Source organism: Diceros bicornis, chromosome 4 (assembly GCF_020826845.1).
Source record: "Diceros bicornis minor isolate mBicDic1 chromosome 4, mDicBic1.mat.cur, whole genome shotgun sequence".
Classification (NCBI taxonomy): Eukaryota; Metazoa; Chordata; class Mammalia; order Perissodactyla; family Rhinocerotidae; genus Diceros; species Diceros bicornis.
This window is the reverse complement of record NC_080743.1, coordinates 94738869-94766115: the sequence shown is the minus strand read 5'-3', so window position 1 is coordinate 94766115 and position 27247 is coordinate 94738869. Positions and strand designations below refer to the sequence as shown.

At 42.0% G+C, this 27247-nt stretch overlaps 1 protein-coding gene across 1 annotated transcript; it reads left to right on the top strand.

Annotated features, from left to right (window-relative positions):
* The first annotated feature begins 1682 nt into the window (after positions 1 to 1682).
* Positions 1683 to 27247, top strand: LOC131403855 (putative dimethylaniline monooxygenase [N-oxide-forming] 6). Its single transcript, XM_058538102.1, is given in 10 exon segments — positions 1683 to 1695; positions 8502 to 8620; positions 14023 to 14211; positions 15325 to 15487; positions 17611 to 17738; positions 19117 to 19331; positions 22136 to 22374; positions 22377 to 22499; positions 24948 to 25020; positions 26905 to 27247. Coding segments are annotated over 10 exon segments (1605 nt in total).

Genomic DNA, 27247 nt, shown 5'->3' with positions numbered 1-27247 from the left:
TGTGGGAAGAGCAGGCCTGGAGATGTGATGCAATGAAGCCCAGGGATATAAAAGTCACAATAAATCAAGGCCTCTGCCTAGAAGTGTGGATCCCACAAGAGTCCCTTAGGCTAGCAAAATACAATAATGAGAATTATAAAATGTAAAGTGATCTGGAAATCTCCCCAAACCCTCACATATTCTGCAATAATCAATTTGTCTGCTGAGCACCAGCACTTCCCACGCTTTACTATAAGGTTCACAGCAAATTCTCTTGTCCCCTCCCAAAATCCTAGTCTGTTGCCCAGGGAAGCCAGATAACAGGCAGCCTGTTCAAACCACTACTGCTCTGTTTGGCATTCAAACGACGAACTGCTTATGGAATTTGAAAAATAGAGAACTGAAATCCATAAAAAATCCAAGAGCCTGACTAGGTAGCTGCTGCTGTACCATCTTCCCGTAACAAGTTCTTAGTCACCTCCAGGGGAAGGACAGAATTTAGAACCCTCTTAAATTTCTTCCAGCTCCTATCAAGAGATGGAGCTCTGGGGGCCAGCCCGGTGGCGTAGCAGTTAAGTGCTCGCGCTCCGCTTCAGCGGCCCAGGGTTCGCAGCTTCGGATCCCGGGCGGGCACCGACGCGCCGCTTATCAAGCCATGCTGTGGCAGCATCCCATATAAAGTAGAGTAAGATGGGCACAAATGTTAGCCCAGGGCCAATCTTCCTCAGCAAAAAAAGAGGAGAGCTGGCATCGGATATTAGCTCAGGGCTGATCTTCCTCACACACACGAAAAAAAAGACAGAGAGCTGGAGCTCTGTATTTCGAAGCACACTAGAATCCCCAATTAGTTAGTCAGCCATTTAACAATAACGTACTTACCGGACACCTGCTATGTGCTTAGCAGTGTCCTAGGCAGAGGGATGAGAAGATGAATAAGGCCTGGTCTTTCAGATAAAGAAGTTTCCTACCTAATTGTTGAAACAACACAAGATAAAGAAAGGTTTAGAAAGAAAACGTACAGATAGCCAACAGGTACATGAAAGATGCTCAACATCACTAATCATCAGGGAAACACAAATCAAGACCACAAATGGATATTACCTTACATCTGTCAGAATGGCTGTTGTCAAAAAGACAAGAAATAACAAGTGTCCACAAGGATGTAGAGAAAAGTGAACGCTCGTGCACTGTTGGTGGGAATGTAAATTGGTGCAGCCCTGTGGAAAACAGTATGGAGGTTCCTCAAGAAATTAAAAATAGAACTATCATATGATCCAGCAATTCCACTTCTGCATATTTATCCAAAGAAAAGGAAAACACTACTTCGAAAAAATATATGCACCCCCATGTTCATTGTAGCATTATTTATAATAGCTAAGATATGGAAACAACCTAAGCATTCACTGACAGATTAACGGATAAAGAAATGTAGTGTGTATGTATATTTATGTATGTATTTATTTATTTATTTATTGTGGTATATATTTGTATATATATACAATGGACTATTATTCAGTCTTAAAAAAGAATGAAATCTTGCTATTTGTGACAGTGTGGATGGACTTTGAGGGCATTATGCTAAGTGAAATAAGTCAGAGAAAGACAAATACTATATGTGGAACCTAAAAAAACAAAAAACAAGCTCATAGATACAGAAAATAGATTGGTAGTTACCAGAGGCAGGGATGTGGGGAGTGAGTGAAATGGGCAAAGAGGGTCAAAAGGTACAAATCTCCAGTTACAAGTATAAGACCTAGGGATGTAACGTACAGCATGGTGACTATAGTTAATAATACTGTATTGCATATTTGAAAGTTGCTAAGAAAGTAAATCTTAGTTCTCATCACAAGAAAAAAAATTTTTGTAACCGTGGTGAGGATGTTAACTAGAGTTATTGTGGTGATCATTTTGCAATATATACAAATATCAAATCATTACATTGTACACCTGAAACTAATATAATATTAGTTACCTCAATAAAAACAAAAAAAAATTACACCTCAATAAAAACAAAATAAAGTGTATTTCTCATACTCAAAGAATGTAAAAAGAATAGTTTAGAATGCTGTGAAACTGACAAGAAAAGTAACAGGAGGTCAGAAAAATCTGGAGAGTCTGGTGGAAACTGGACTATCAGGAAAAAGTACCCACAGGTTATCACCACCAACATGAATACAAACCCAAAACATGCTGGGAAACAAGCCCAATTGGAGACGTTTGCTCCAAGTCAGAGCTTTGGGGAAACACTTAAAGTAAGATGTGCTAGTATCATTTAGGAAAATGTTCTCCTTGGTAGACTTGTCTTCTTATAAAGTAGAACTTCTCAATAAATAAAATTGACTCTTACAGAAGACTAACTATTTTTCACTTACTGGGTAAGAGGTTTCCAGGAAAATAGCCTGGCATGCCACATATCTAATCTAAGACAGTAGCCACCAGAAAGAAAGCCAGCAGTGGTTGTTAGAGGTTGAATGGGCCTCTGGAATGGAATCTGAACCATGATAGGAGCATCTCTTATAATAAGTTAGTGATCATATCATTTTTCAATTAAATCAGCCCATTTCTGAGAGTGAGAAAGGGCATTATTAATAAAGATGCCGGCACAATTGATATTCCAAGACTGTCTGGAGTAAACCAGGATGCATGGCCACTGTACTTGTGGGAACATGTCCTCTCTACCAACCTGACCATTCTATAATGGTTGAAGTTCCACCACTAGAAATATATTCCTTTGGTTTAAAACAGAGCTGTCTCTTAAAAGCCAAATTCCCCCATCATGAATTGCCATATCAACACTTTCTTAGTCTTAACCACTGAGTGTAACTGTTTTTCAGATCCCTTGCAAAGAGACATGGTTCCCTGGGACATGGCTTTGAAAGGTTCAGGTGGGAGGTACACCCCGCTTCTGTGTACTCTCCCAGGTGTGTGCCTTTTCTCCTGCGGTCCCAGAGCTGACAGTGTTTTCTCCCTCTCTGTAGCCACACTTTTTTTCCATTCTTCAGGGCCCGACTCAAACATTGACCCAACTGCAAATCTTTCTCCAGTCCCTTCCTACAGGTAAACTCTGCACTCTTTGGAGTTGGAATGACCATTTTATAAGCTTCTGTTATTGTGCTATCATCACCAAAGTTGTATCACAGTCAGCAATGCATGTGGCTTCCTCCCATCTATGTGGTCCACGCAGTGCCTGACACCGAATAAATACTCTGTGCATGTTCATTGTGGGAGATCAAGATTTGGCCACCCTGAAATCTATCTCTTTACCTTGGTTGTTTTCTCTGAGGACATTTGACCTCCCCTACTAACTGCCTAAAGAATTTGACATGGCGGTTCCTTCCTGGAACAGATCTTCTATCATGATGGCTGTAAAGATAACGTAGGATAGAGGTTACAATAGGAAAGGCACCAAGCCTCTTTTATCAAAAACTCTGTCTCTCCCTGACCACATTATCTATAGATGACCCTGAAAAGAATTGTCTTCCTGCCCTCTGAAGTCCCAGGCCACTACCCGCCCCCAACACGCTCCTCACCTTTAGCTGCAATACTTAAGCAAGCAGCTTAGACAGAGGGATGAGTTGCTCATTTCTGAGTTTCTCCCATGTATACATGTTATTAAACTTGGTATTATTTTCTCCTGCTAACCTGTCTTGTTAATTATTTGGCCAGCCATAAGAACCTTAAGGAAAAGGGCTGAGGGAGATTCTCCCTCTTCCCCCAACATTATTCATGGGCAGATGACATGGCATCATAGCCCCACTCGTGTTAGCTGTGTGACCCTGTGCAGGTTAACCTCCCTAAATCTCAATTTTTCATCTGTAAAATAGAAACAATAATACTTGACTCCTAAGGCCCTCAAGAAAATAAATGAGAAGATAACGTATCTGGCGTGCTTAGCCTAGTGCCTGGCACCCAGTGAGTGCATGGCCAGCACAATCAACAGTGGTTATTATTAGTAGTCCCCACCACCCTGTCATTTCCTGAGCGCAGGCACAGGGTGAAGCATTTTACACACTGCAGCCTGGAGTTTGCACTAGAACAACGTGTTTCTAGGGGACAGTGCCCCGTCCACTTTATTGTCGCTGTAATTCAGTGCCTCACACAGTGCCTGGCATAGTGTAAGTGCCCAATTAATATTTGTCAAACAACCCTCTGAAGTATTATCTTTTCTGTACTCTCTAAAGTGAGCATTCTCCTTATTCTCATTTTATAGGATATTGGAAAAAACACAGCATCAAGTCATAAATTTTTGCTGGTTTACCAAATTTGAACAACTTAGTTCCTTCATTAGTAAATTGGGGATCGTGATAACAATTATCTTACAAGGTTGCTGGAAGATAATAAATGGAAAACACTTTCTAAATATTTGTCAGTATTCTACAAATGTTCCTTAATCTCATTCTGATCTTTATCCAGATGTTGGAAAGTCTAGTGTGAACCAGAGGTTTCAGCTGGAGAGCCCTGAGCTACAAGAGAACAGCGTGGGACTTTACGTACAAGGATTCCTGGGACGCCAACAAGGAGGTAGACTCCCAGCTGATGGGCAGGTGGAGGAGCCCTGGAAATGACCACCCTTCTCCCTGGTCTTAACACATGTCCTCCTCCTGGGTCCTCCATAATGCCCAGGGCCAGCCCTGAAGGAGAGAATCACTGGGTCTGAGAAAGAACAAGACACTGTGAACAATGTTCTCCCATTGTTTCCTGGTCTTGCTCACTTTAATCTATCAAGTAACCCCAGGGACGTTATCACTTGTCTGATTAAGTACCTAGAATACTCCCTCTTATCTCTCTAAAAGATGCTGCAAGCTGTGGGAACTCAGAGGCAAAAGACCCACAAGCTCGTGAATTTCCTGATCACTTTTGCGTAATAGGCAATTCTGAGGTCTTGTTAAGTCACAAATATAGTCTCAATTCAGAAAATAGAAGATCCAGTCTCTCAGGTAATAATCAAAACCTCGGACTTTATTTATTTAAAGTTCTAATCTTTTCTCTAGTACCTCCAGCTGGGCCTATTGCCAGGCGAAACTGAGGTCCTGGAACAGAGTCATGAAACTTGACTCCTTTACCACCTTGTTTCCACTCTTCCTCCCCACAACGCTGATGGGGAAGTTTCTGACTCTTTCAGGAAGGTCAGGAAGAGGGTAAGGAGGAGGGGAGGGAAAGAGAGGTTAAAAAAAAAAGTGAGGAGAGGAGATTTTACTTAATTGGTATTGTCATATTCTGGCTTCCAGGTCTCTGGGCCTGATAGATGTTCATAACTAATTATTACTTGTATGGATGTTTTGGCTTATACTTCAGGGGCCCCAGAACAGTGGTGGTCTCTTCCTAGTAGTTCCCTTGACCCGGAAGAATGGATCCTCTTCTGGCAGACATTTCCTTAGCCCTACTGGACAGAATCTAATATGATCCCATATTAGCTTTCTCTTGGGTGGCTCACATCTGGCCCTCAGGAAACCCTTGCACACACTTCGTCTCAACCAACTCTGGGAACGCAGGCCAAACCCAACACAGAAGCAACACTCTTTCACAGCCAGCCGGCCCAAATCGGATCCTCCAGTTTTCCTAGTTCGGTAGACAAAGGTCCGTGGGGTCCCTAACTGCTCTCTGAGTGGTGAGATTGATCCCCTCCTCCTATGCTTGCATGAGAAGCAGGTCTTCTGTTTCCATTTCTTTGATGAGAAAGGAACACTTAGCACACTAGCTGCTCTTTCCAAAGAGATCTGCTTCAAAGATTCTCTCTCCAACTCCACTTTCTTGACTCTCTTATGCGTCAGCTGAAACTTCCAATTTAACAAGTGCTCTGAGCAGCCAAATTAAATCAAATTTTTGACAGTAGGGGTACATAGAATAAATTGCTCTTAAACAATTTAAATGTATTTGCGTTGCCTTTGGCTTATATTTTCTATCTTTGAAAATGTTTACTGAGGTTTACTCAGTAAATTAAGAGATTTACAGAATGTTGAAAGGACTTGAGTAATTATCTAGTTCAATTTGCTCATTTTACAGAGGAGAGATCTGCAGTCCTGCAAGAAATATCACAAAATATACAACCAAAGGGATAAATCACTGAGTATTTACTATATTACTTTTAGAGAAGGATATGAATATGTTTAGGTATTCTACGAATGTAGGAGTGGCTTCCATTTAATAGCACGTAACCCACTGTGCTAGACGCTGCCTAGTAACACTTGGCATATTGTCTCTCCCCCTGTGGGTTCCCTCCTGCATCGCTAGCACTGGTAGGCTAAAAACCACATTTCTAAGACTTCCTTGCAGTTAGGGCTTGGATGCAATTTTGGTTTTTCCAGAGAGCTAGACATCTGGGCTTGGAAGGAAGGGAAACAGAGGCTGAATTTCAGTGACTCTGTTGATCAGCAAACGTGTTCCAACAGGTGAGTTTACGTCAGCCAAACTCCGGGTCCCAACCTTTGGAGATGCCTGTGGTGGCAAGAGCAGTGTCCTGCCCTTTGGATGGCAGCACTAGGGGTGTGACCTTACAAGGCCTGTAGCAGCCCACTGGCTTCTGCTGCTTCAGCCCTTTCACCGATTGCAAGCACCTAATTTCCCGTATTATACCCTTTTCTTCATGAAATAGAATGGTTTCTGCTTCCTATACTAAATCACGACTCATGTGCATATAAATCACAACATAAAGTCTTAAAGATGGAAGGACCTTCTTTGAGGCATCAAGCCTATCATCAGTCAGCAACATCTATTTCTTAATATCCCTTATGTCCAAAGTCTATTCTCCATTCCCAGACACTGCTCTAACTGAGGTCCTCAGCATCTCTGTTCTACACTATTGAAATAACCTCCTGGATTCTGGTATCCCTGAGTCTAGTCACTGTCCACTCTAGCTTCCACATGAATCTGATCTTTTCTGATCATGTCACTTTCTTGTTCAAAATTCTTGAATGGATCACCATAACCCAGAGGATGGCATCCAACCCCTTGTGTGTGGCACTTCAATATCCCTCATAATCTGGTCCTTGCATATTTAATTCACCTCCTGCTGTTCTCATCACCTTATGGTTCAGCGGCACTGAAATAATTATAGCTCACTGTCATATTCTCTTACTTTTCTGGGCACTTGCACATATTTTTCTCTCTGCCTATCATGTGTTCCTTGCCCACTGTCTACCTAGCAAGCATCTATTCTTCCTTCAAGACTCAGCTACCTTCTCACTTCCTCTTGAAGCCTCTCTTATTCTTCTCCCAGGCAGACTTAGATGTTCCTGCCTAAGTGCTGGCACTGCACCGAATCCTACTTCCATTGTGACATTGATCATCTCTCCCTCCATTAGACTGTATGCTTCTAGATGGAAAGCACTGTGTCTTCTCATCCTTGAATCCCCAAGAGACTACTATAATGCATAACATATGGTAGGCTCTGAAGGAAGTGGAAGGAAGGGAGGGAGGGAGGAAGTGGGAGAAGGAGGAGTGTAGAAGCAGGAAGGGTGGGTAGAAGTGAGAGGGAGCCAGAGACAAAATTCAGCAACTTCGCAGTTTTGTCCTTTGAGTTCACTAGTTTTACACACTCATCATCTCAAAGAGTTAGCTCAGCTCCTCAAATCATGCCTTCTAAGTTTCCAGAAAATTGAGATTTTTTTTTCCACTTTGGCACAACAAAACCTGTCACTATAGTCCAGGTGCATAGCCTTTGTTTATATATTCTATAGCTCCAAAGCAAAAATAAATAAAAGGACCATTGTTCCTTTAACATCCCAGGGGTTTCACTGACCAGCTTCAGTGACCATATCAATTACTGTTTTATTTTTTGGGACCAGGACCAGGGACCCCATTCTTGCCCTTCCCCCATCCGTTTCCTCCTCCCCCATCCCTTACCCTGTTCTGCTATCCCTACCACACTCCGTCCTTCTCTTCCAGGTTTTACCAGGGCTCTACACCATGAAAAATACAAGGAAAGAGGAATTTTTACTTTAAGAATAACAACTCCTCCCCTTTCCCCAATTTTTACATCAAAAGACATTGTTAAAAGCCATTCTCTTCTACATTTAGAGAACTGCTGGTTCTCCGAGGAAAGGAAGGCAGTTGGTTAAGAGTAAGGCCCCTTATGGCCAAGCCTTCAAAGTGAGTAGGGGTGATTTGTTTCAGTGGATTTCATGCAAAAGTCTTGAGTTCTAGTTCTGACTCCTTTACTTGTTAGCTCTGAGACCCTGAAGAAGTAATTTCTAATCTTCTTGGAGTGACAATTACTTCATTTGCAATTGAGAGCATTGGATTGATGAACTTCAAGGTCCCTCCTGCTCTGGCATTCACTGACTGCTATTTTTGGCATCTTGAATAGCCAGGAGAAAAATCAGATTTCATACCTTACTATAACAAAAGTGTTAAAAATAATGAGCATAAACTGTTAATGTGCATCTGTGTCTCCTTGTATTAAGGTGAGGATCCCGACACATAAACCTCAGCTGCTTATTTCTACTGAAAAAGCCCAAGTATTCAGGAACACTCATCTGAAGAAGCTCTCTCCAGACCCTCCTACAGGTGACCCTGGGGAAGAGTGGCCATCATCAGAGCTGGCATCAGTGGCCTGACCTCCGTCCGGTGCTGTCTGGAAGAGGGGCTGGAGCCAACCTGCTTTGAGAGGAGCAATGATATTGGAGGCCTGTGGAAATTCTCGGTGAGTGGCACATCTCTGGGACACCAATAATAGGGAGATGGGTCCCAATGCAAATCAAATCTGATCAGTTCTAATTCAAACTCAGGAGGTAGGTCACAAAAGCTCCACATCAGGAAAGTAAAGTCTTATCTCTCCCATTGCACTAATGTCCGGTCACTCAAAACTATTTCATACCAGCAGGGCTTATCCTGAAAAGGACTCCTCCAGCTCATTAAACATTGTCACCTGCATGACAGAGCCCAGATCTCCAGGCTGTAAAGGTTGCTAATGTCAGCAATTAGCTGAAAAAATGCACCACTGCCTCCCCCGTGTAACTGAAAGGATTCTATCCCTATTCCTCTTAAATTTTAGGAACACGGTGGGGGAAGGTGGGGGAGGGGCCTAGACTAGCCTCGGAAGTTCTGAGTGATGGTCTCAACTCTCAGGTTTTCTGGGCAGATTGATTTTAAGCAAGTTACATTTTTCTTTCTGGACCTCAAATGCTCATTTATCAAATACAGAAGTTGGAAATTGTTACCTCTTATGTGCCTTCCAAGTCTAGCGAGGTATGATTCTATAGTTAACTCACATCTATTGGGCAGACATTATAAGTTATTTAAATGATGATTGTGTGTGTTGTGTGTGTGATTATTGAATACTCTGTCAACTCCAAATCCGGAGAGAAAAATGATTATCTTTGCCATTCCGGCTCATTGTTAGAGAAATAATATGCTCAGAAAATATTCATTGAAAAAAAAATTTTTAATCTCAAAAGCTAGTTTTGGGGAAACTTCTAGCCTTTCTGTCCGAATTTCCAGCCATTGTGACTGGATGTAGATGATACATATTTGGTGTGAAGACATTACATCACATCATTCACCTTGTAACCATATTCTGTCCTGGTCTCGGTTATTGCCCAACATGTGACAATAGGCTGCTCTAATGGAGTATATCAGTGCTAACATAGAACACACTTGTATTATCTCAAGAGCTTTTTTAAAAAAAATTGGGGTTCCTATAACTCTGAAAGTATTATATGAGATATAATATCATTTCCATTAGGGAATAATCAAGAATTATTTTTTTAAGAATTCGATTTTCTTTATTTCCATTTGTTCAGGGAGATATGACCAGCTAACCTAAATCATGAAATGGTTCTCTATTGTCTCATTAGCAGCAATTAAATGCTGTTTGAGCATCTGTTTTGGCAGAGTTTTGTGCTAGGTACCGGGATGATGAATATGTGACATAATCATTCTACATAAATGGTTTCCAATCTGCTTGGTGAGGCGAGCCCTAATATAGGTCCACAGTCCTTTGATAGAAAATGGACAAAAACTCATTTGATAGAAAAACCTGTCCTGAAGTCATATGGTCAGAAAACATGAGTTGAATCAACATGAGGCTATTTATAGTCTTTATTTTTTCTACTTTGTGTTTTGCTGGAGAAGCTTTACTGCATTTGATTATAGAGTGCTGCCCCAGATCTCACTAGGAGTGTTATAGAGAAAAATCCAAAAATCTGCAAATTCGAAAATATATCTGTCCCTAAGAGTTTCAAATAAGAGATTACAGAACTTTACAACAACAAGTTAGCCCTTGGTGATTGTCAACTCAATGAAGAGGTGCTGCGAGATTTAGAAGAGGGTGGGCTAGCAGATATGTCAGCAGCTCAAGGGAAACTTCCTGCAAGGATAGAACTTAGCTGAGACTTCACCCATGTTCTCAGACAAGGAAAGTAGAGGACAACTGTGTGACGCAATTCCAGAGAGTGCCATTCCCATTGCAGTCTGTGAATGGTACCCCACAGACATGTAGTCACCAACAGCATGCCAGTACCAGGTGAGAGAGGTTTCTAAGTCGGGGTGACCAGCACTCCACGAAAGGCACAGAAGGCAATGAACATGGTGTATCCAGGGATCTGTAAGTTAGCCAGTGCAGCCACATCAGAAATTTACTTAAGGAAGCAATAGATGATAGATCAGTAAGATGCAAATTCAGACTCTGAGTTATCCGTAAGAGGGGATGTCTCTTTTCCATAAAGTCATTGTGTGTAAGCAGAATTATACTCAAAGGCCCGGTGGGAATATATACATATAAATATTCTAAACTTTAGCCACCTACTTCCTTCTTTTCTAAGAAAGTTGCTTGGTACAATGTGTGTTCAGAGAGAGATTTTTGAAAAACATGTTATGTAAGCTTTCATCTTGCAAGTCCTATTTGGTAGAAGGTATTCTGGAAGAGAGAAATCTGGTAATTCTGAATTTTTCACTGTGTGTTTTTTATGCAAAATAGAAACCAACTGGAGAACACTAGCAGGCTGAGTGTGTGCATGTTTCAAGTTTCATCTACTCCAATAGAGAGCCCCACATCCTCAAAAGATTTCAATGCTGCTGTAATAAGAGGTTGCTCAATAAGCCGTGTACAATAGATCAGTATCGTTTTGATTGCAAAAGGGAAAACAATGGAACCAGAACTACCTGGACTTTTGTTTCACACATTCATTCATTTATTCCTTCAACAAATACATATTTGAGGACATTCTGTATAGGGTACTGAAGGTGTGGAAGATTATCCTCTACCCACTCTGGGTCCTTTCTGGCTGGGCTACAAATTAAATTGATGTGAGACCGAAGCAGGAGAAAATCAAACAAAGCTTTAACATGTATACATGGGAGAGACCCACTGGGTAACTAAGTATGTTGACAAAATGGCAGAGGTCCTCTTTTTAAATAGATTCAGGTAAAGACAAAGGAGGATGTTGGGGGTGAGGGGAGTGAGCTAGGGGAAATTACCAGAAAGCACAGTAAACAAGAGTATGCAGGGGCCAGCTCCATGGCGTAGCGGTTAAGTGCGCACGCTCCGCTACTGGCGGCCCAGGTTCGGATCCCGGGCACGCACCGATACACAGCTTGTCAGGCCATGCTGTGGCGGTGTCCCACGTAAAGTGGAGGAAGATCGGCACGGATGTTAACTCAGGGCCAGTCTTCCTCAGCAAGAAGAGGAGGATTGGCATGGATGTTAGCTCAGGGCTGATCTTCCCCACCAAAAAATAAAAGAGAGTATGAAGAATTAAGTCGTTGCTTTCAGCACAGATAAGAGTTTCTAGAGATAAAGTCATCTCCCCTTCTTCCTGGTACAGAGAGGGAGACATCTTTACAAATGGAGATTTCCCTTATAAATGTAAATGTCTCTTACAAAGGTTAACTTCTACTTTTACTTGGAATGGGCTTAGCAGGGACCTCCCAGTCTATCCATAACCAAAGTTAAATTCTTTTAGGCAGTTAGTGGGGGGACAGCAGTCAAAGTTTCTTTCAGAGAAAATAATCAAGGTAAAGAGACATATTTTGAGGTGGCCAATTCTGATCTCCCACAGTACAAAATAAGGTATAGCTGCAGATAAGAGGTGCAACAGGCAGCCAGCATTTTAAAAGCAGAGAGAAAACAAGTATTAGAATAAACATAATACGAGTGAATATGTGATGAGGGCAGTAAAGACAATCAAAGCTTGGGAGAGGTAGAGATGACTTCCAGCTGGGGAGAGGGAAGGCAAGGAAAGGCATGATGCAGGAGGCAACCTTGAGGGTATATTTAGACAAGCAGAAATGGGAGTGATAAGCAGAGATGGAACATGAAAGAAGATCACCGCACACTGCTATAATGCATGCACAACGTTCTTGAATTAGCCTCTGACCTTGCCCTCAAGTTCCTTATGTTCTAGTGGGGAAGATGAGACTTGGACACAGTTGTAACCCAAGACAGATGGCGATAATGTGCCCAGAGCTGCTTGGGTCCCTGGGTCTAGGGCAAGCTCTCTCAGCCAGAGGCAGAGTCTGAGCTTAATTTCCTTCTTACCAGCTCAAACCACCCCACGAATTGAAATAATGAAAATGCGAGCTCTCTAGAGCAATCGTCTGTTGTTATATAATACATCTGTTTTCCTTTGTTTGGAGAACAGCCTTTTAGGGAATATTCCAAGGAGCTCTAGGGCACATAACCTTCTTTCCTCATGCTATGATTGGCTGGGGTCAAGGCAAAAGAGCAGAGATTCATTAATGATGGAAATAATCCAACGTCTTATCACTTCTGTTTCCCAAAGCAGAGTCTTACATTTTTGTAACCAGTTCCCAGCCCACAGCTCAGCCCTCTCTCCCTTCGATGGGCAGCTGAGAAACCTCCTTCTGACCTCTCCTTCTCACAGCCATCAACAAAGGTCCTGGCTGTGGGTGAACAAGAAAAACAAACCTGAGAACCTGCCAGGCACAAGCCTCACCTCTTTTCTGACCTTAGCAAGAATTTCAATGTGAGGCTTAAAAAAAGTTAAAATCTCTGAGCTTAGCTATTTATGAGAAGTACAGCAACCATGAGTAGAAGAAGTTTTATTTTCAACTTGAGGTGAAACCCTGAAGCCTCGGCCAGCCCCCTGAGACACAGTCCTCTCAATCTTTTCCAACACTTTTTGTCTCCATCTTCCAGAGGTCATTTGGACCTCCAGGACTGGAGGGAGATAGATGTCTTGAATCCGGCAGCAACAGGACATTCCATCCTTTTCCTTCATTTCATTAGAGTTCCTTCAGGATTTGGGGAAGCAGTGGCTGCCAGCTTTTAAATGCATTTTCAAGGCAGCACATTGTGTGAACTCTTATCCTGTCCTTACAACAGAGAGGAAATATTTATTTTCAATTTAGTTTTCAACCACTTCTCAAAAAGAAGCCACTTTTCAATTATACAGTGGCTTTAAAATGAAGTGCCAAGATTTAACACAAGTTCTGAGGCTTCTGGTTTCCTGTGTTTCTTTGATAAGGAGAGAACACCAGTAACTGGTGAGTGAAGGAACTCCTCAAGCACAGAATTCATTTACAATAGAGCTGTGGTTCTCAAAGTATGCTCCCTGGACCAGCAGCATCACCATCACCTGGAAACTTGTTGGAAATTCAAATTCTTGGGCCTCACCCCAGACACACTGAATCAGAAATTCTGGGGGTGAGGCCCAGGAATCTATGATCTAAGGAGGCCTTCAGGTGATTCTGATGATGCCAAAATTGGGAAACCACTTCAATAGAGGGTTCTGTTGTTAGTGAAGAGTTAGCTGAACTCTATATAGCCAATCAAATAGGCTCCTTTGGACCTTTTAGTTGTGTTTTTTTAACATGAGTATGAGATCGGAACCATATCAGGACAGCAGGACTATAAACACAGAACTAAACTGGGGGCAATTAGTGTAAGAGGACTAAGGTGGAGAATGGCCAGCTCTGGCCAGGTGCTATGCTAAGGTTCTCCTTTCCATATCTTACAGAGAGCTGTAGATTTTTTTCATGGATTTTTTTTAAATATTAAAAGGAGTTCAGTCAACTGAGAATTGGATATTCACTGAGGGGAACACCATTCTTCGCTTCCTTTTTAAGCTGTATTATTCTTCCTAGGACCGTGCGGAAGAAGGCAGAGCCAGCATTTACCAGCCTGTGTTCACCAACTTTTCCAAAGAGATGATGTGCTTTCCAGACTTACCTTATCCTGATGACTACCCCGACCACATGCACCACAGCAAATTCCGGGAATACGTACAGACATTTGCTCAAAAGAAGAATCTTTTAAGACATATACAGTTTGAGGTAAGGGCCTCATGACTTGCGCTGTTGGTGTCAATATGTATGGGTTAGAGGAGAAGCAAGGATACAGCACCCTATTATAGAAATCAGAGCCACATGTTTAGACACCTTGCCAATCAAACGTTGGTTCATGTTATAAAGTATGTATGCATTGGTTTTTTCCCCTAACATGTTCTCCACTAGTCTCTGAGAGCTTCTAAAATACCACAGAAAAAGCAGGAGAAGGCTATGCCATCATAGTGTACTTTCTACCCTCATGCTCTTATGTTTTAGAAAGAATCCCAGATTCTCTAGTCCATATTTAGAATTCTGTGGGTTCAATGCCAATGAGTTGTGGTACAAGAAAATGTGACATTTGTTAGAAATTCTGCCATTATGAAGAGAGTAATAATTTAAATGAATGATTAATGTAGTCTGCCCTCATTCTTCACCCACTTAGTTCCTTAGATTAGGAGCCTTAGGAGTTATGGCATAGAGGCATTGTCTCTGTAAGTAACAATAACACTTTACATTTGTTTAGAACTCTTAACCTCAATTCATTACTGTTAAATGCAGAGTACATACACGTAGTGAGAAAAATAATCAGCCAAATTATGAATTGGGATGATATTTAATAAAATTTATTTATTATTTTATTATTTATTATATTTAATCTAATATAATTTTACATATATTTACATAATAGTCATGCTATGGAAGTGACTAATATTTCCACGGGAGAGTGTCTATACATTGCAAAGGAGAGACCAAGGATTGAACCCTGAGACATTCCCATGTTTATGGAGTAAATAGAAGATGAGGTCAGAGAGGAAGAAGCCATGAATGTCAGTGGAGGCTGGCAGTAAACAAAGGACATGGCACCTTTCACAAGAATACTCAATGTAATTTACCCCAAATCTACCAACTAGATGTCAAAAAAGTAAGTATACCCCGGTCAGTAATTTTCCTTGTGAGATTTGAAGATTCACTGTGACTCCTATTTTAATGTCTTCCCATAAATTTATCAATGACCAAGAGAGCTCATAACAGTTATTTCTTCCCCAGAAACACTGCAAGGAAAAAAATAAAACCCTTAGAATTGTAAGTAGAAGGAATTTCTTTCTGGTTTTCTTTGAGACCCTGGTTTCTAGTATAAAGAAATGTCCCATCTTCTTAGTCACTGGCCAGTTGGAAGTTGTTTCGGAAAAGGGTGGGAAGCAGGAATCTACTATTTTTGATGCTATAATGATTTATTCAGGACATCATGTATACCCTATCCTACCAACTTATTCCTTTTCTGGTAAGTTTAGAAAACATATAATAATCTGGGGACTTACACACAAACAACAAGGGTTAAAATAGATCTTTCCATAGATTGTACATAATGATTTTTTTTTTATAATTTTATTTATTTATTTTTTCCCCCCAAAGCCCCAGTAGATAGTTGTATGTCACAGCTGCAGATCCTTCTAGTTGCTGTATGTAGGACACAGCCTCAGCGTGGCTGGAGAAGCGGTGCGTTGGTGCACTCCCGGGATCCGAACCCAGGCCACCAGCGGCAGAGCGCGCGCACTTAACCGCTAAGCCACGGGGCCGGCCCCATAATGATTATTCTGAAGGTTCCAAAGATTTCAAAACAAAATTTTTAAGTCTGATGATATGTGAAATATAGTAATAATTGGTCTCCTGAATGCTTATACTGAAAGAATTAAGGACTTTCAAGTCAGAGATCAGATAAAGACACACGTCCTCATATAGAAAACCTGGGTATTTAAATTTTATCTATATCCACATTTTGCAAATTAACTTTAGAAATCTCAGTAAGTGTATGTGTGTGTGTGTCTGTGTGTGTGTAGTGGCATGCTCAACTACTATACAAAAGTGGCAAACACCAAATAAATACAACACACAGGCAACCTTCCTTCCTCCTTCCTTCTCTCCTTCTCTCCTTCCTTCTTTCCTTCCTTCCTTCCCTACAACAGGATCACATGTCCACTCAAAAATATTGGAGTTCCCATCTCAAGGCATGACGTTCATAGGCCAAGATAATTAAAAGAGCAGAGATTCGGGGGGAATGGAAGATTGAAACCATTACGATAAGAGGCAGTATATTGAGGGGTTCTGAGTGTAGGCTCAAAACACCCAGGCTCAACTCCTCATTCCTCAGTTCCTTACCATGTGACCTTAGACAAGCCGCGTGACTTATTTGTCTCAATTTCCTTGTCTTTCAAAATATAGATAACATGAGTACCTGCCATTCAGAGTGTTATCAGGATTAAATGACTAACCGGGCCTCTGCCGGAGGAGACTCGTTCCCAGACACAGACTGTCACGAGTGTGCTTGCCTAGTTCCTCATCAGTTACTGCTTCCCTCTCACTCTCACCAAAACTTTCTACTTTACACCAACACCTCCATTTGTGTTACAGATAGTGCAACCGGTTCGGACAGCTTTAGCACTGCACAGGGTGCCTCTTTCCTGGTCTGCTTATTCTGGGTCACTGAATCCAGTCCAACTTATACAGTGTCTACTTCTTATTTAGTCAGCTTTTGTAACCCAGGTGACAAGTAGTTGATGACCATATGGATTTTAAAATGAGACTTCCTGGGTTTAAATCCAAGTTCAATCCCTTATCTGCTTGTTTACTCTGCCTGGGCCTCAGCTTCCTTATATGTGAAGTGGGATGGGAGTGGTACTACCTGAGAGGGTTATTGTGTTTGCTATATAACTGGCTAGAACAGTCCCTGGAGCAGCATTCATACCACATAAATATTTGCTCTCATTATTATGATCTGTGTCCCATGAAGTTTCAGCCACTCTTGTCTTGCCCTGCAGGGCTGCTTATGAATTAGAAGTAATTCCCCATCACGAAACCTTCAATGCTCCTGGTTCATGGTAACTTCACTGCCCAAGCATTCATTCTGTCCATCACACACCCCTCAAAATGGCACTGACTGACTTACCAGGAACACCTTCTTTTTCTTCTTAGCCTTGCACTATGCAGGGAGTTGACTACAAATGGGCTCCAGGGAATTTTGGAAGATGATGGAAATATTCTAAAGCTGGATTGTGGTGATGGTTGCATATAAATTTACTAAAAATCATTGAATTGTAAAAGAAAAAGGACTAAATGGCCAGAACATGTACTCTCTTTAGCAGAAGGCCTAGCCCATAGTAAATACTCAATAAATTTTAGCTGTTATTATCAAAATATGAGTTCCCATCCCTTAAGGGTTTTTTTTAAGATACTAAAGTAATTATTTGGAGGTTTAGTGTCAAAAACCACTACAAGGATAAATGCATTTCAACTAGGGAACTTTTTTAAAAATTAAGACTGATAACAGGAGCTTTAAAAAAAAAAAAAAGTGAGTCTTCAGCATTTCTTCCGAAAATCAGCTGAAACCACGCCCCGTGTTCCACTTAGGTCTACACCAGTTTCAAGGCCGCTACCACCACAGCCACAACTATAAGGGCCCAGAAGCCTTCAAGGAGAAGAGGGTCCTTGTGATGGGCCTGGAGAGCTCAGGATCTGACATTGCTGTCAAGCTCATCATCTGGCTACACAGGTACATGAAGTAAAAGATTTTGGGAAGCAAACCTAGGCTACAGCTGTGCTATTAAATCAACAGCCCAGGCACTGAGCGGGATGTTTGCTATGTCATGCCACAAGGCATCCACCTACTGTGTGTGTCCATTAAATCCAGGAGGACTTGAGATATTCTCTCCACGAAGCGAGGTAATGTGGCCCATGCCAGTAAGGAAGTACATTCTGCTGGAACCAGAGGTAAGTGTATGTGTGTAAATATATGTAAGTGTGCTTTTTTTGTTTTATCTTCTGATCACCTTCAAGCAAACTGTTTGCTAGTCAGGGTCTACCTGACTAACAGTATTTCTTATCACCTACCATGCAAGTGGTACTGTGCTTGCTACTCTGAAGGTCTGGAAGATGCATAAGATTTGGTTCTTACTCTCGTTTATCCATTCAACAGCCAGTACTCAACAAATATCTGACACTTATGTGTCAGAACTATGTCAGACTAGAAATAAACACAGAAATAAGTGGGACTACTTCCTGCCTTCAAGGAGCAGCAACGGGTGGACGTGGAATGACAGGTACACAGACCAGGGCAAAAGGAGGTCATGCGATTTTAGTGACATTAAGTGTGGCGGTGGCAGCACGTGAAAAGAGAAACTAACTTGGCCTGAATGAAGCCAAGGAAGGCTTCCCAGAGGACTCCAAGCTGCGTTGTACATGACCAGTAGACCCTGAAGAAACTTAACATATTTTTAAAGAAATAGGTGCTTGATAAATAAATTCTTAAGTGGATGTAAATAAAACCCAAGGATTTTTCTTAAAGTCAAATTCCCTTGGGTTATTACAAAGGTGGTACAATAGACAAGCAGCCGGGCTCGTCTCAGGGCTGAGGCAGCTGCCCTGGTTTGGGATGCCCAATAGAGGTGCTGGGGTGGATATGTAGCGAGGACGGGAAAGGAGAGTGAGTACAGAGAACAGAATTAAATCCTTGGCATCTCCTTAGCCTACTTTCAGCTAGAGATTTAGCTACATTTCCCCCACCCAACCCAGCAGCTACTGCCACCCACCACCGCTGAGGCTCACTGGGTTGTCTGGTCTCCACCAGACCTACCATCTTGGTCTATGAGTGTGTGAAGATTAAACCTGTCAGTTACAGTTGATTACACAGCCCTCTTGTTTCAAGATGTCAGGTTCTCCTTCTTCCAGCAGCTATGCACTAGCCTTCTGGGGTGCAGAGAGGGAGTAGTTCTGCCTCTACCTAGCTTCAATCGTGGACTATTCACCTTGACCCACCTCTTTAAAAGTGCTCCTGCCTGGATATTGAGGGAAATGTATGGAGATGTCCATAATTGTGTCATATTTGCTTATTTCTTACAGATTGATTTTGAAATCTACGTTCCTTCCCCAGACGTCACTATCAGCACCAGAAGTGGTTCCTGGGTCATGAGTCGGGTTTGGGATAATGGCTATCCTTGGGATACGCTGTATGTTACCTGCTTTGCATCTTTTCTCTGGAATACCCTTCCTTTGTTTATCTCTGGCTGGTTATATGTCAAGAAGATGAACCCATGGTTTAAGCATGAGAACTATGGCCTGATGCCTTTAAATGGGTACTACAAATAATACATGTTTTATCATTCAAAATAGTGGGGTATTGGGGCTGGCCCGCTGCGGAGGCCCGGGGTTCGCCGGTTCGCATCCCGGGTGCGCACCAACACACTGCTTGGCAAGCTATGCTGTGGCGGCGTCCCATATAAAGTGGAGGAAGATGGGCACGGATGTTAGCCCAGGGCCAGTCTTCCTCAGCCAAAAAAAAAAAAAAAAAGAGTGGGGTACTCATTTGAGCTGAACTCTTTCTCTCTAGGTCTTACCTTAGTTGTCTCATCAAGGCTGATGGGATTAAATCAACAACTGCATAGGTAATATGATATACCCAGAGACCAAGTAGGCATGAAAATCTTATTGAAATTAGTCTAGTGGGGAAAGGAGTATAGAAGAATACAAAATGGGGATGGAGCAGGCAGCTAGATCACCCTGATATGCAGGATTCATGTATGGTAGCTACCTACAAGCCATAGCATAGAATTTTGAGGGTTGAGCCACCTCATAAATTGTTTTTCTGAGGAATATCTTGTCCATGCTTATGGGTAAATGGGGATAGCAATAACAATACCTACTCCTCAAGACTGTTGTGGTATGCAATAAGATAAAAAATATAAGAATCACTTTGTAAGCTATAGAGCTTTACAAATATTGGTTCTTATTAGTCTCAAATTTTCTAATATGCTTCTAATGAACAATTAACAAAGAAGTGTTAATCAACATGTCTCAGCAAGTAGAAAGTCTCAAAATGAAAGTGCACACCTCCTCCTCCACGGAAGAGCTGACATTTCTGCAGGACAGTCAGGAGGCATGGAGCATGAAGGCAATGGAGAGTCACAGAACTGATGGAGCCTGTAAAATTAATAACATTTGTTTATTTACTTCCCTATAGAGACAGAGCCCAACACCTACTCATTAGAAAGACATTCTAGGTAGAAGAATCAGTATATCAATAGAAAAAATATATTTAAGTGGGTAAGGAAAGAAATGATTCACTAGAAATGTCATCTTTTGGCCCATGCTAGCAAAAGTGCTTCATTGTGCTTGGAAAACAGGTTAAGGAAAAGTAAGAGATAACTGTAAATTGGCATAGCAAATACCAGGTTTAGTAGCCAAACCCTCACTCCATAGCACTTATCCCACCTAGTCTGGCAGAACTCTATATCCCTAAAAAAAAAACAAAAAGTTGATTTCATGCATTTAAAATTGTGTTTAATGTAATAGAAGCTCCAAAGCTTGAGCTGGTTAAGATTTTTTGTCTCATAAGAGTAACTGCAAACTGTATTTTGGCTTCATCCTTTAGACAATTAGAACATAGTTTTGGAAATCCATTCATTCTAAGAACTAAGCTTCCTGGGCCAGCCCTGTGGCATAGCAGTTAAGTGCGCACGCCCTGCTGCCGGCGGCCAGGGTTCGGATCCCGGGCGCGCACCGACGCACTGCTTGTCAGGCCATGCTGTGGTGGCGTCCCATATAAAGTGGAGGAAGATGGGCACAGATGTTAGCTCAGGGCCAGTCTTCCTCAGCAAAAGAGGAGGATTGGCATGGATGTTAGCTCAGGGCTGATCTTCCTCACAAAAAATAAAATAAAAAAGGAAATAAGCTTCCTTCTGGAAAGGGTTCCAATTACCCTAAGGTGTTGATGACACCTCTCACTCCTCCCTCAATGGGGAGGAGTAGTGGGGAGAAAAACAGGTTTTGCTGTGCCCTACTTTTGGCCACCTTATGAGATAAAAGAAGAGGTCGCAGAATTATAGAAGTCAAGAACAGTGCAGAAGTATAGAGACAAATTCTATGATTTATCAAGTTTCTTAGTGTTTGAGATAGTTGGGGGAAATTCCAGAATCCCTGAAGGAAACTTAAGTCAAAATGAAGAATATTATCAAAAAAAAACACATCATTTCTCGAATTTTGGCAATGGAAGTGCAGGATCAAAGTTGTTAGACTTTCTTTTGTGACCACAGCTGATGAAAGGAAAGCAAACATGACAATGAAACCTCCTACCACAGCAAATCTGATTTCCTCATGTAGGATGAGACCTTAGTTATAGTGATGGTTCACTTATAATAAGGCACTGTTTTAAGTGCTTTACAGATAATTGTTCATTTAATTCTCACACCAATCCTATGAGGTAGATTCTATATCATCCCCATTTTACACATAAGGAAACAAATACAGGGAAGTAGCAGCTAGTAAGAGACGGTAGAGTGAGGTTATAAACTTGGCCCATCTGGCTCTGGAGTCAGCACTCTCAACCACCTCATTATGTCTAGGAATTAGTTTTCTTCTCATCTACTCGGTGGGTCTCCAAAAAGTATAAGTACTCATAAGAAAATCTTCAGGATTCAAAGAGGCAAAAGAGACAGCTTAGGTGGAAATTTTTAAGGATTGTTATAGGCAATAGGAAAAGAATTGCCCAAAAGAAGAGTTCAGTGGTCTTTGTGCTGATTTTTTTTTTTTTTGGCAAGGAAGATTAGCCCTGAGCTGAAATCTGTTGCCAATCCTCCTCTTTTTTGTGGAGGAGTATTGGCCCTGGGCTAACGTCCGTGCCCATCTTCCTCTACTTTATATGTGAGATGCCTGCCACAGCATGGCTTGAGAAGCGGTGTGTAGGTCTGCACCCAGGATCCAAACCTGCGAACCCCGGGCCACCAAAGTGGAGCGCACGAACTTAACCACTGTGCCACTGGGCCAGTCCCCTCATGCTGATGTTTAACTGCTCAAATTTGGTTCAACGCTATGGACTGTCGTGGATATATCTTGGAAATGAGGTACTTTACAGCAAGTACCTCTGTCTCTTGTTTCTGTAAAGTGCCCTGAAGAAAGACCCTGTGTTCAATGACAAGCTCCTGTCCTGCATCCTATGTTGCACCGTGTTCCTCAAGCCCAGTGTGAAGGAGTTCACAGAAACTTCAGCCGTGTTTGAGGATCAGCCCATGTTTGAGGCCATTGACTCCATCATCTTTCCAACAGGGTATGATTATGCCTACCCCTTCCTTGATGACTCCATCATCAAAAGCAGAAACAATGAGGTCACCTTGTTCAAAGGCATCGTCCCCCTCGCTGATGGCTGACGGAGAAGCCAACCTTGGCTGTGATTGGCTTTGTCCAGTCCCTTGGGGCTGCCATCCCCACAGCTGACCTGCAGGCCTGCTGGGCTGCTAAACTGTTTGCAAGCAGGTGGGCAATTCTGTCTTTCATTCATTCAGGCAACGAACATTTATTCAGCACCTACCATATGCCAAGCACTGTGCTCAGTGCTAGGAATATAAAGGAAACAAGACAAACATGCTCCTCGACCTAACAGAGCTTAAGATAGGGTGGGGGAATACCACAATACGGCAAGGTTTAGGGTGTTCTGGTGAGGGGAGTTGGGCAGTGAGTTATTCCATGAAGAGAGAACAGCATGAGGAAAGGCATAAAGGTGAAGAACACCATGGAGCATGTGAGGAACCAGAAACATTTTGGTGTCAGGGAATATAAAGCAGAGGCAGAATGTGGCAAGAAATGGAGGACCCCAGGGTCCGGCCCAGTGGCATAGTGGTTAAGTTCACACACTCCGCTTCAGCGGCCCAGCATTCGACGTTTCAAGTCACGGGAGTGGACTGACACACTGCTCATAAAGCCATGCTGTGGCAGCATCCCACATACAAAATAGAGGAAGATGGGCACAGATGTTAGCTTAGGGCTAATCTTCCTCACCAAAAAAAAAAAAAGAAAAGAAAAGAAATGGAGGACTCCAGAGAACGGAGGCTGTGTTAGGGAGCTTAGATTTCTTGTAGGGGAATTGGGAGGACTTTGCAAGGCTTTAAGCAAGAGAGCAGCAGTGGGTCACTGCAATGTCAAGGTACATTACAAAGGTTGGAAGGGCCCTGGTGGGTGTTAGGGGCATGCTGGAGACCTCATTGGTGTCAGCCTGTGTCAGAATAGCAATGTCAACTCTATTGACAATCTTCTCCCCCTCCCGCCAATCTAGACCCCATGGTTTCCAGGGGCTACCAGTATGCTCATGTGAGGAAGTCAAGAATGTGAGGATTACACAGAGAAAGGCAATGTCTCAAATATGTTGATTTAATTTACTCTGATCATATTGATCATCACTGTTACTGAAAGCATCTCAAACCTAAGGGTTCGAGAATCTTGGCCAATATAAATATACCTTACCTAACATACTGTCCATAAAAAGTTAGACTATAGGTAATGAAGAAAATATACAATCATACAGTGTGTGTATGCTTTATAAAAATGTTGTGGATAAACAAGCTTCTATTTCAAATGTACCACAAAGGATAATTATTTAAATAAACCCTGTCATGAAATCTTTTATAAGGGTGCTCCACTCTAAAATACTTCTACTGTCTTTTTTTCTTGAAAAGCACAACAGTGCCAAGCACTGGAGGTTTCATGGGAAGATTGGATACAGTTCATAAACCCAAGAAATTTCCATGAAACATAGAATCATTTATTCATTTCAGCAAATATTTATTGGTCACCTACTATGTGCCAGACTCTGTCTTGGCTCTTGGGACACAACATCCAGCAAAACAGACCAAAATTCTGGTCCCTTACTTTCTAGTGGGTGCCCAGCAAACACCTGACCACGGGGTGTGGTGGATGCTAACAATGACTGGGAAGTGTTCGCGCACTGGGAATGTTATAATCATTTCCTGTCATTGTCACAAAGGCAAATGAACTACTGTCAGCACTCAGATAAGCGGTCCACTGATGTAGTGAAATTTGCAAGAAACTAAAATTTTCTACTGCCCCTTAAAATATCCTCCCTGGCTGCAAGCTCATGCTGGAAAACCTATGCTTCCTTCCATTGTCTTATTTTAATTGCCATGTACCTTAGAGTGAATTATTTTACCAGATTATTTCTTTTTTTTTTTTAAATGTTTTCTCTATTTCCAATATCAACTTTTTTGGTTTTTTCCTGAGGAAGATCAGCCCTGAGCTAACATCGATGCTAATCCTCCTCTTTTTGCTGAGGAAGACCGGCTCTGAGCTAACATCTATTGCCAGTCCTCCTCCGTTCCCCCCCCCTCCAAAGCCCCTCTAGATAGTTGTACGTCATACCTGCCCATCCTTCTAGTTGCTGTATGTGGGACGCGGCCTCAGCACATGGCCGGAGAAGCGGTGCATCAGTGCGCGCTGGGGATCCGAACCGGGCCGCCAGTAGCGGAGCGTGCGCACTTAACCGCTAAGCCACGGGGGCAGCCCCCTACCAGATTATTTCTTGAGAGACTTCTTAATAAGAGGCTACAGAAAAGAAATATGAAGAAACTGTTAAGCTATTATGTGCACGAGGTGTACCTGAGGCATGTTGAGGATTAGGCCTTCCATAATGTCGCAGAAATATGAGATTGGGTGATTTGAAGCTATAAACCTCTCTGCTGTCACTATCTGATTGCAGGCCAGCTTTGCCATTCCCAGAGCAGATTTATCGACTCCTCAGGTCTTTGTTTCTGTAAATTGTTATTCTACTAAAGATACCAAAGGCAGCTCCTCTTGATACAAAACTTTTAAGGATACAGTTGATAAATATGGAATGAAATTCGTCATGTCATTATATATTTCTGATTTCTTTGTCTTTTTCAATATTTCTCTCTTCATTTCCTTTCTAGACTCATGTACCTTGCCAACCACAAGTGAAATGACGGATGACATTGATGAGAAAATGGGGAAGAAACTCAAGTGGTAAGAGATTGTTCTTACCAATGACACAAATCCTAAAATTCGCCTTTGTATATAGGAAAACGATATATTATATAATATTGTCACTAGTCAAAGTTCACATTTTTGGAATACTTGCTATAATCAGTCAGTATTAGATGGGCAAATAATCGTCATTATACTTTTGTATGAAATGTAAAGTCATTACACTTCCGGTATAATTCTAGAGCAAACGTTCCCAAACAGGGTGATTTTGCCCCCAGGGGACATTTGACAAAGTCTGAAGATGTTTTTGGTCATTGCAAGTGAAGAGAACATGCTACAGGCATCTAATAGGTAGAAACTGGGGATACTGCTAAACATCCTACAATGCAGAGGACAGTCCACCTAAACAAAGAATTATCCAGCTCAAAATGTCAATAGTGCTGAGGTTGAGAAACGACTCTAAGGCTTTCCCCAAGAGCTCCTTTCCCATCAGTCACATGTCTGTCAGCAAATTAGCTAGCTGGAAACTGAGCACTGGCAGTGGTGTAATAAGAAACCAAAGAATTATTTAACTGAGTTCACTTGCCCTAGTATTTTCTACTAAGAGGGTATTCACTTCTGATTCACCCAAACACGTGTTTTTAACTACACCATAAACGGGATTTATAGAAAGTCATTTAAGTGGCTAGACATCAAATATTTAAATGTAATTTTTTTCATGTTAACTACTTCTATAAAAGTAAATCCTTTCAAATTACATATCAAAATTTGTTGAAAAAATAATTAGATAAAGGATCACATTTGGATGAATGTGACTGCACAGGAAGTTTCTTTCCTCTTTCAAGCCCCTAATATGTCATTCATTGAATGCCCCAAGGTAGTCGCTGGTTGAGGGCCTAGAAAAAAGAAGACGTGGAATCTCCACACTCAGCAAAACCTCCCCTGCACCTCATCCGGTTCACAGGACAGCTACATGAAGTGCACACTCCTGTATACACTAAAAATTCATGCAGCTCACTCGACTTACTACCCTTTATATTAGAGGCCAATAGGAATAAAGAGGAGGAAAGAGTGGGGCCTCAATATCAATCTTATTGCATAAATGATAGGCTGCTCTCCAGGGTTCCTAAAAGTAAATGAGGCCACACTCCAGTTAGAAGAACGAAGCAATTTATGTTAGTGAATTGCAGCAATATTAAAACCGGCCCCGTTTTAGGGAGCCGGCCCCGTGGCTTAGCGGTTAAGTGCGAGTGCTCTGCTACTGGCAGTCTGGGTTCAGATCCCCGGCGCACCAACGCACCACCTGTCCGGCCATGCTGAGGCAGCGTCCCACATACAGCAACTAGCAGGATGTGCAACTACGACATACAACTATCTACTGGGGCTTTGGGGAGAAGAAGGGGAAAAAAAGGAGGAGGATTGGCAATAGATGTTAGCTCAGGGCCAGTCTTCCTCAGCAAAAAGAGGAGGATTGGCATGGATGTTAGCTCAGGGCTGATCTTCCTCACAAAAAAAAAACAAACAAACCATACATAAACCCAATTTTAAACATATTGATGTAAAAATCTAGCATTGAGGCAGATCCTAAGCAAGGTCATATAAAGAATACTCATGTGTTGAAGAGTAAAATAAGTTAATCAGTCGTCTTGAGACTCTAGAGTCAGTTTACTCAGGGCCACGTGGCCAGATGCAAAAGTCCTCAGTGATATCAAACTTGGATAGAGATTAGGAAGGAGGAAAAAAAACCACCTTATTTAGCTCGTTTACAGTCAAATAATAAATGACAAATTCGATGTTGTAGAAAAAGAGAGGAACGTGGGTATTACTGGAGATGCTAACTAAAATGTTACTTTTCTGAGATAGAAAATGTGCTTATATTTGCAACTGTGACACTTATTCCAATATATTCTTTTCTTATGTCAGGTTTGGCCAGAGCCAGACTTTGCAGACAGATCACGTCACATACATGGGTGAGCTGGGCTCTTTCACAGAGGCCAAGCCTAACATACCATGGCTCTTCCTCACTGATCCCCAGCTGGCCCTGGAGGTGTGCTTTGGTCCTTGCAGCCCATACTAGTTTCGACTGATGGGACCAGGGAAGTTGGATGGGGCCAGAAATGCCATCCTGACCCAACGGGACAGGACAGTAAAGCCAACCAAGGCAAGAGCTGTCAGTGAAGTTCAGAGACCCCAACCCTTTTACAATTTGCTCAAAATGCTTTCATTCCCAGTGCTGCTTCTGGCTGTTTTGCTATTGTTTTATTAA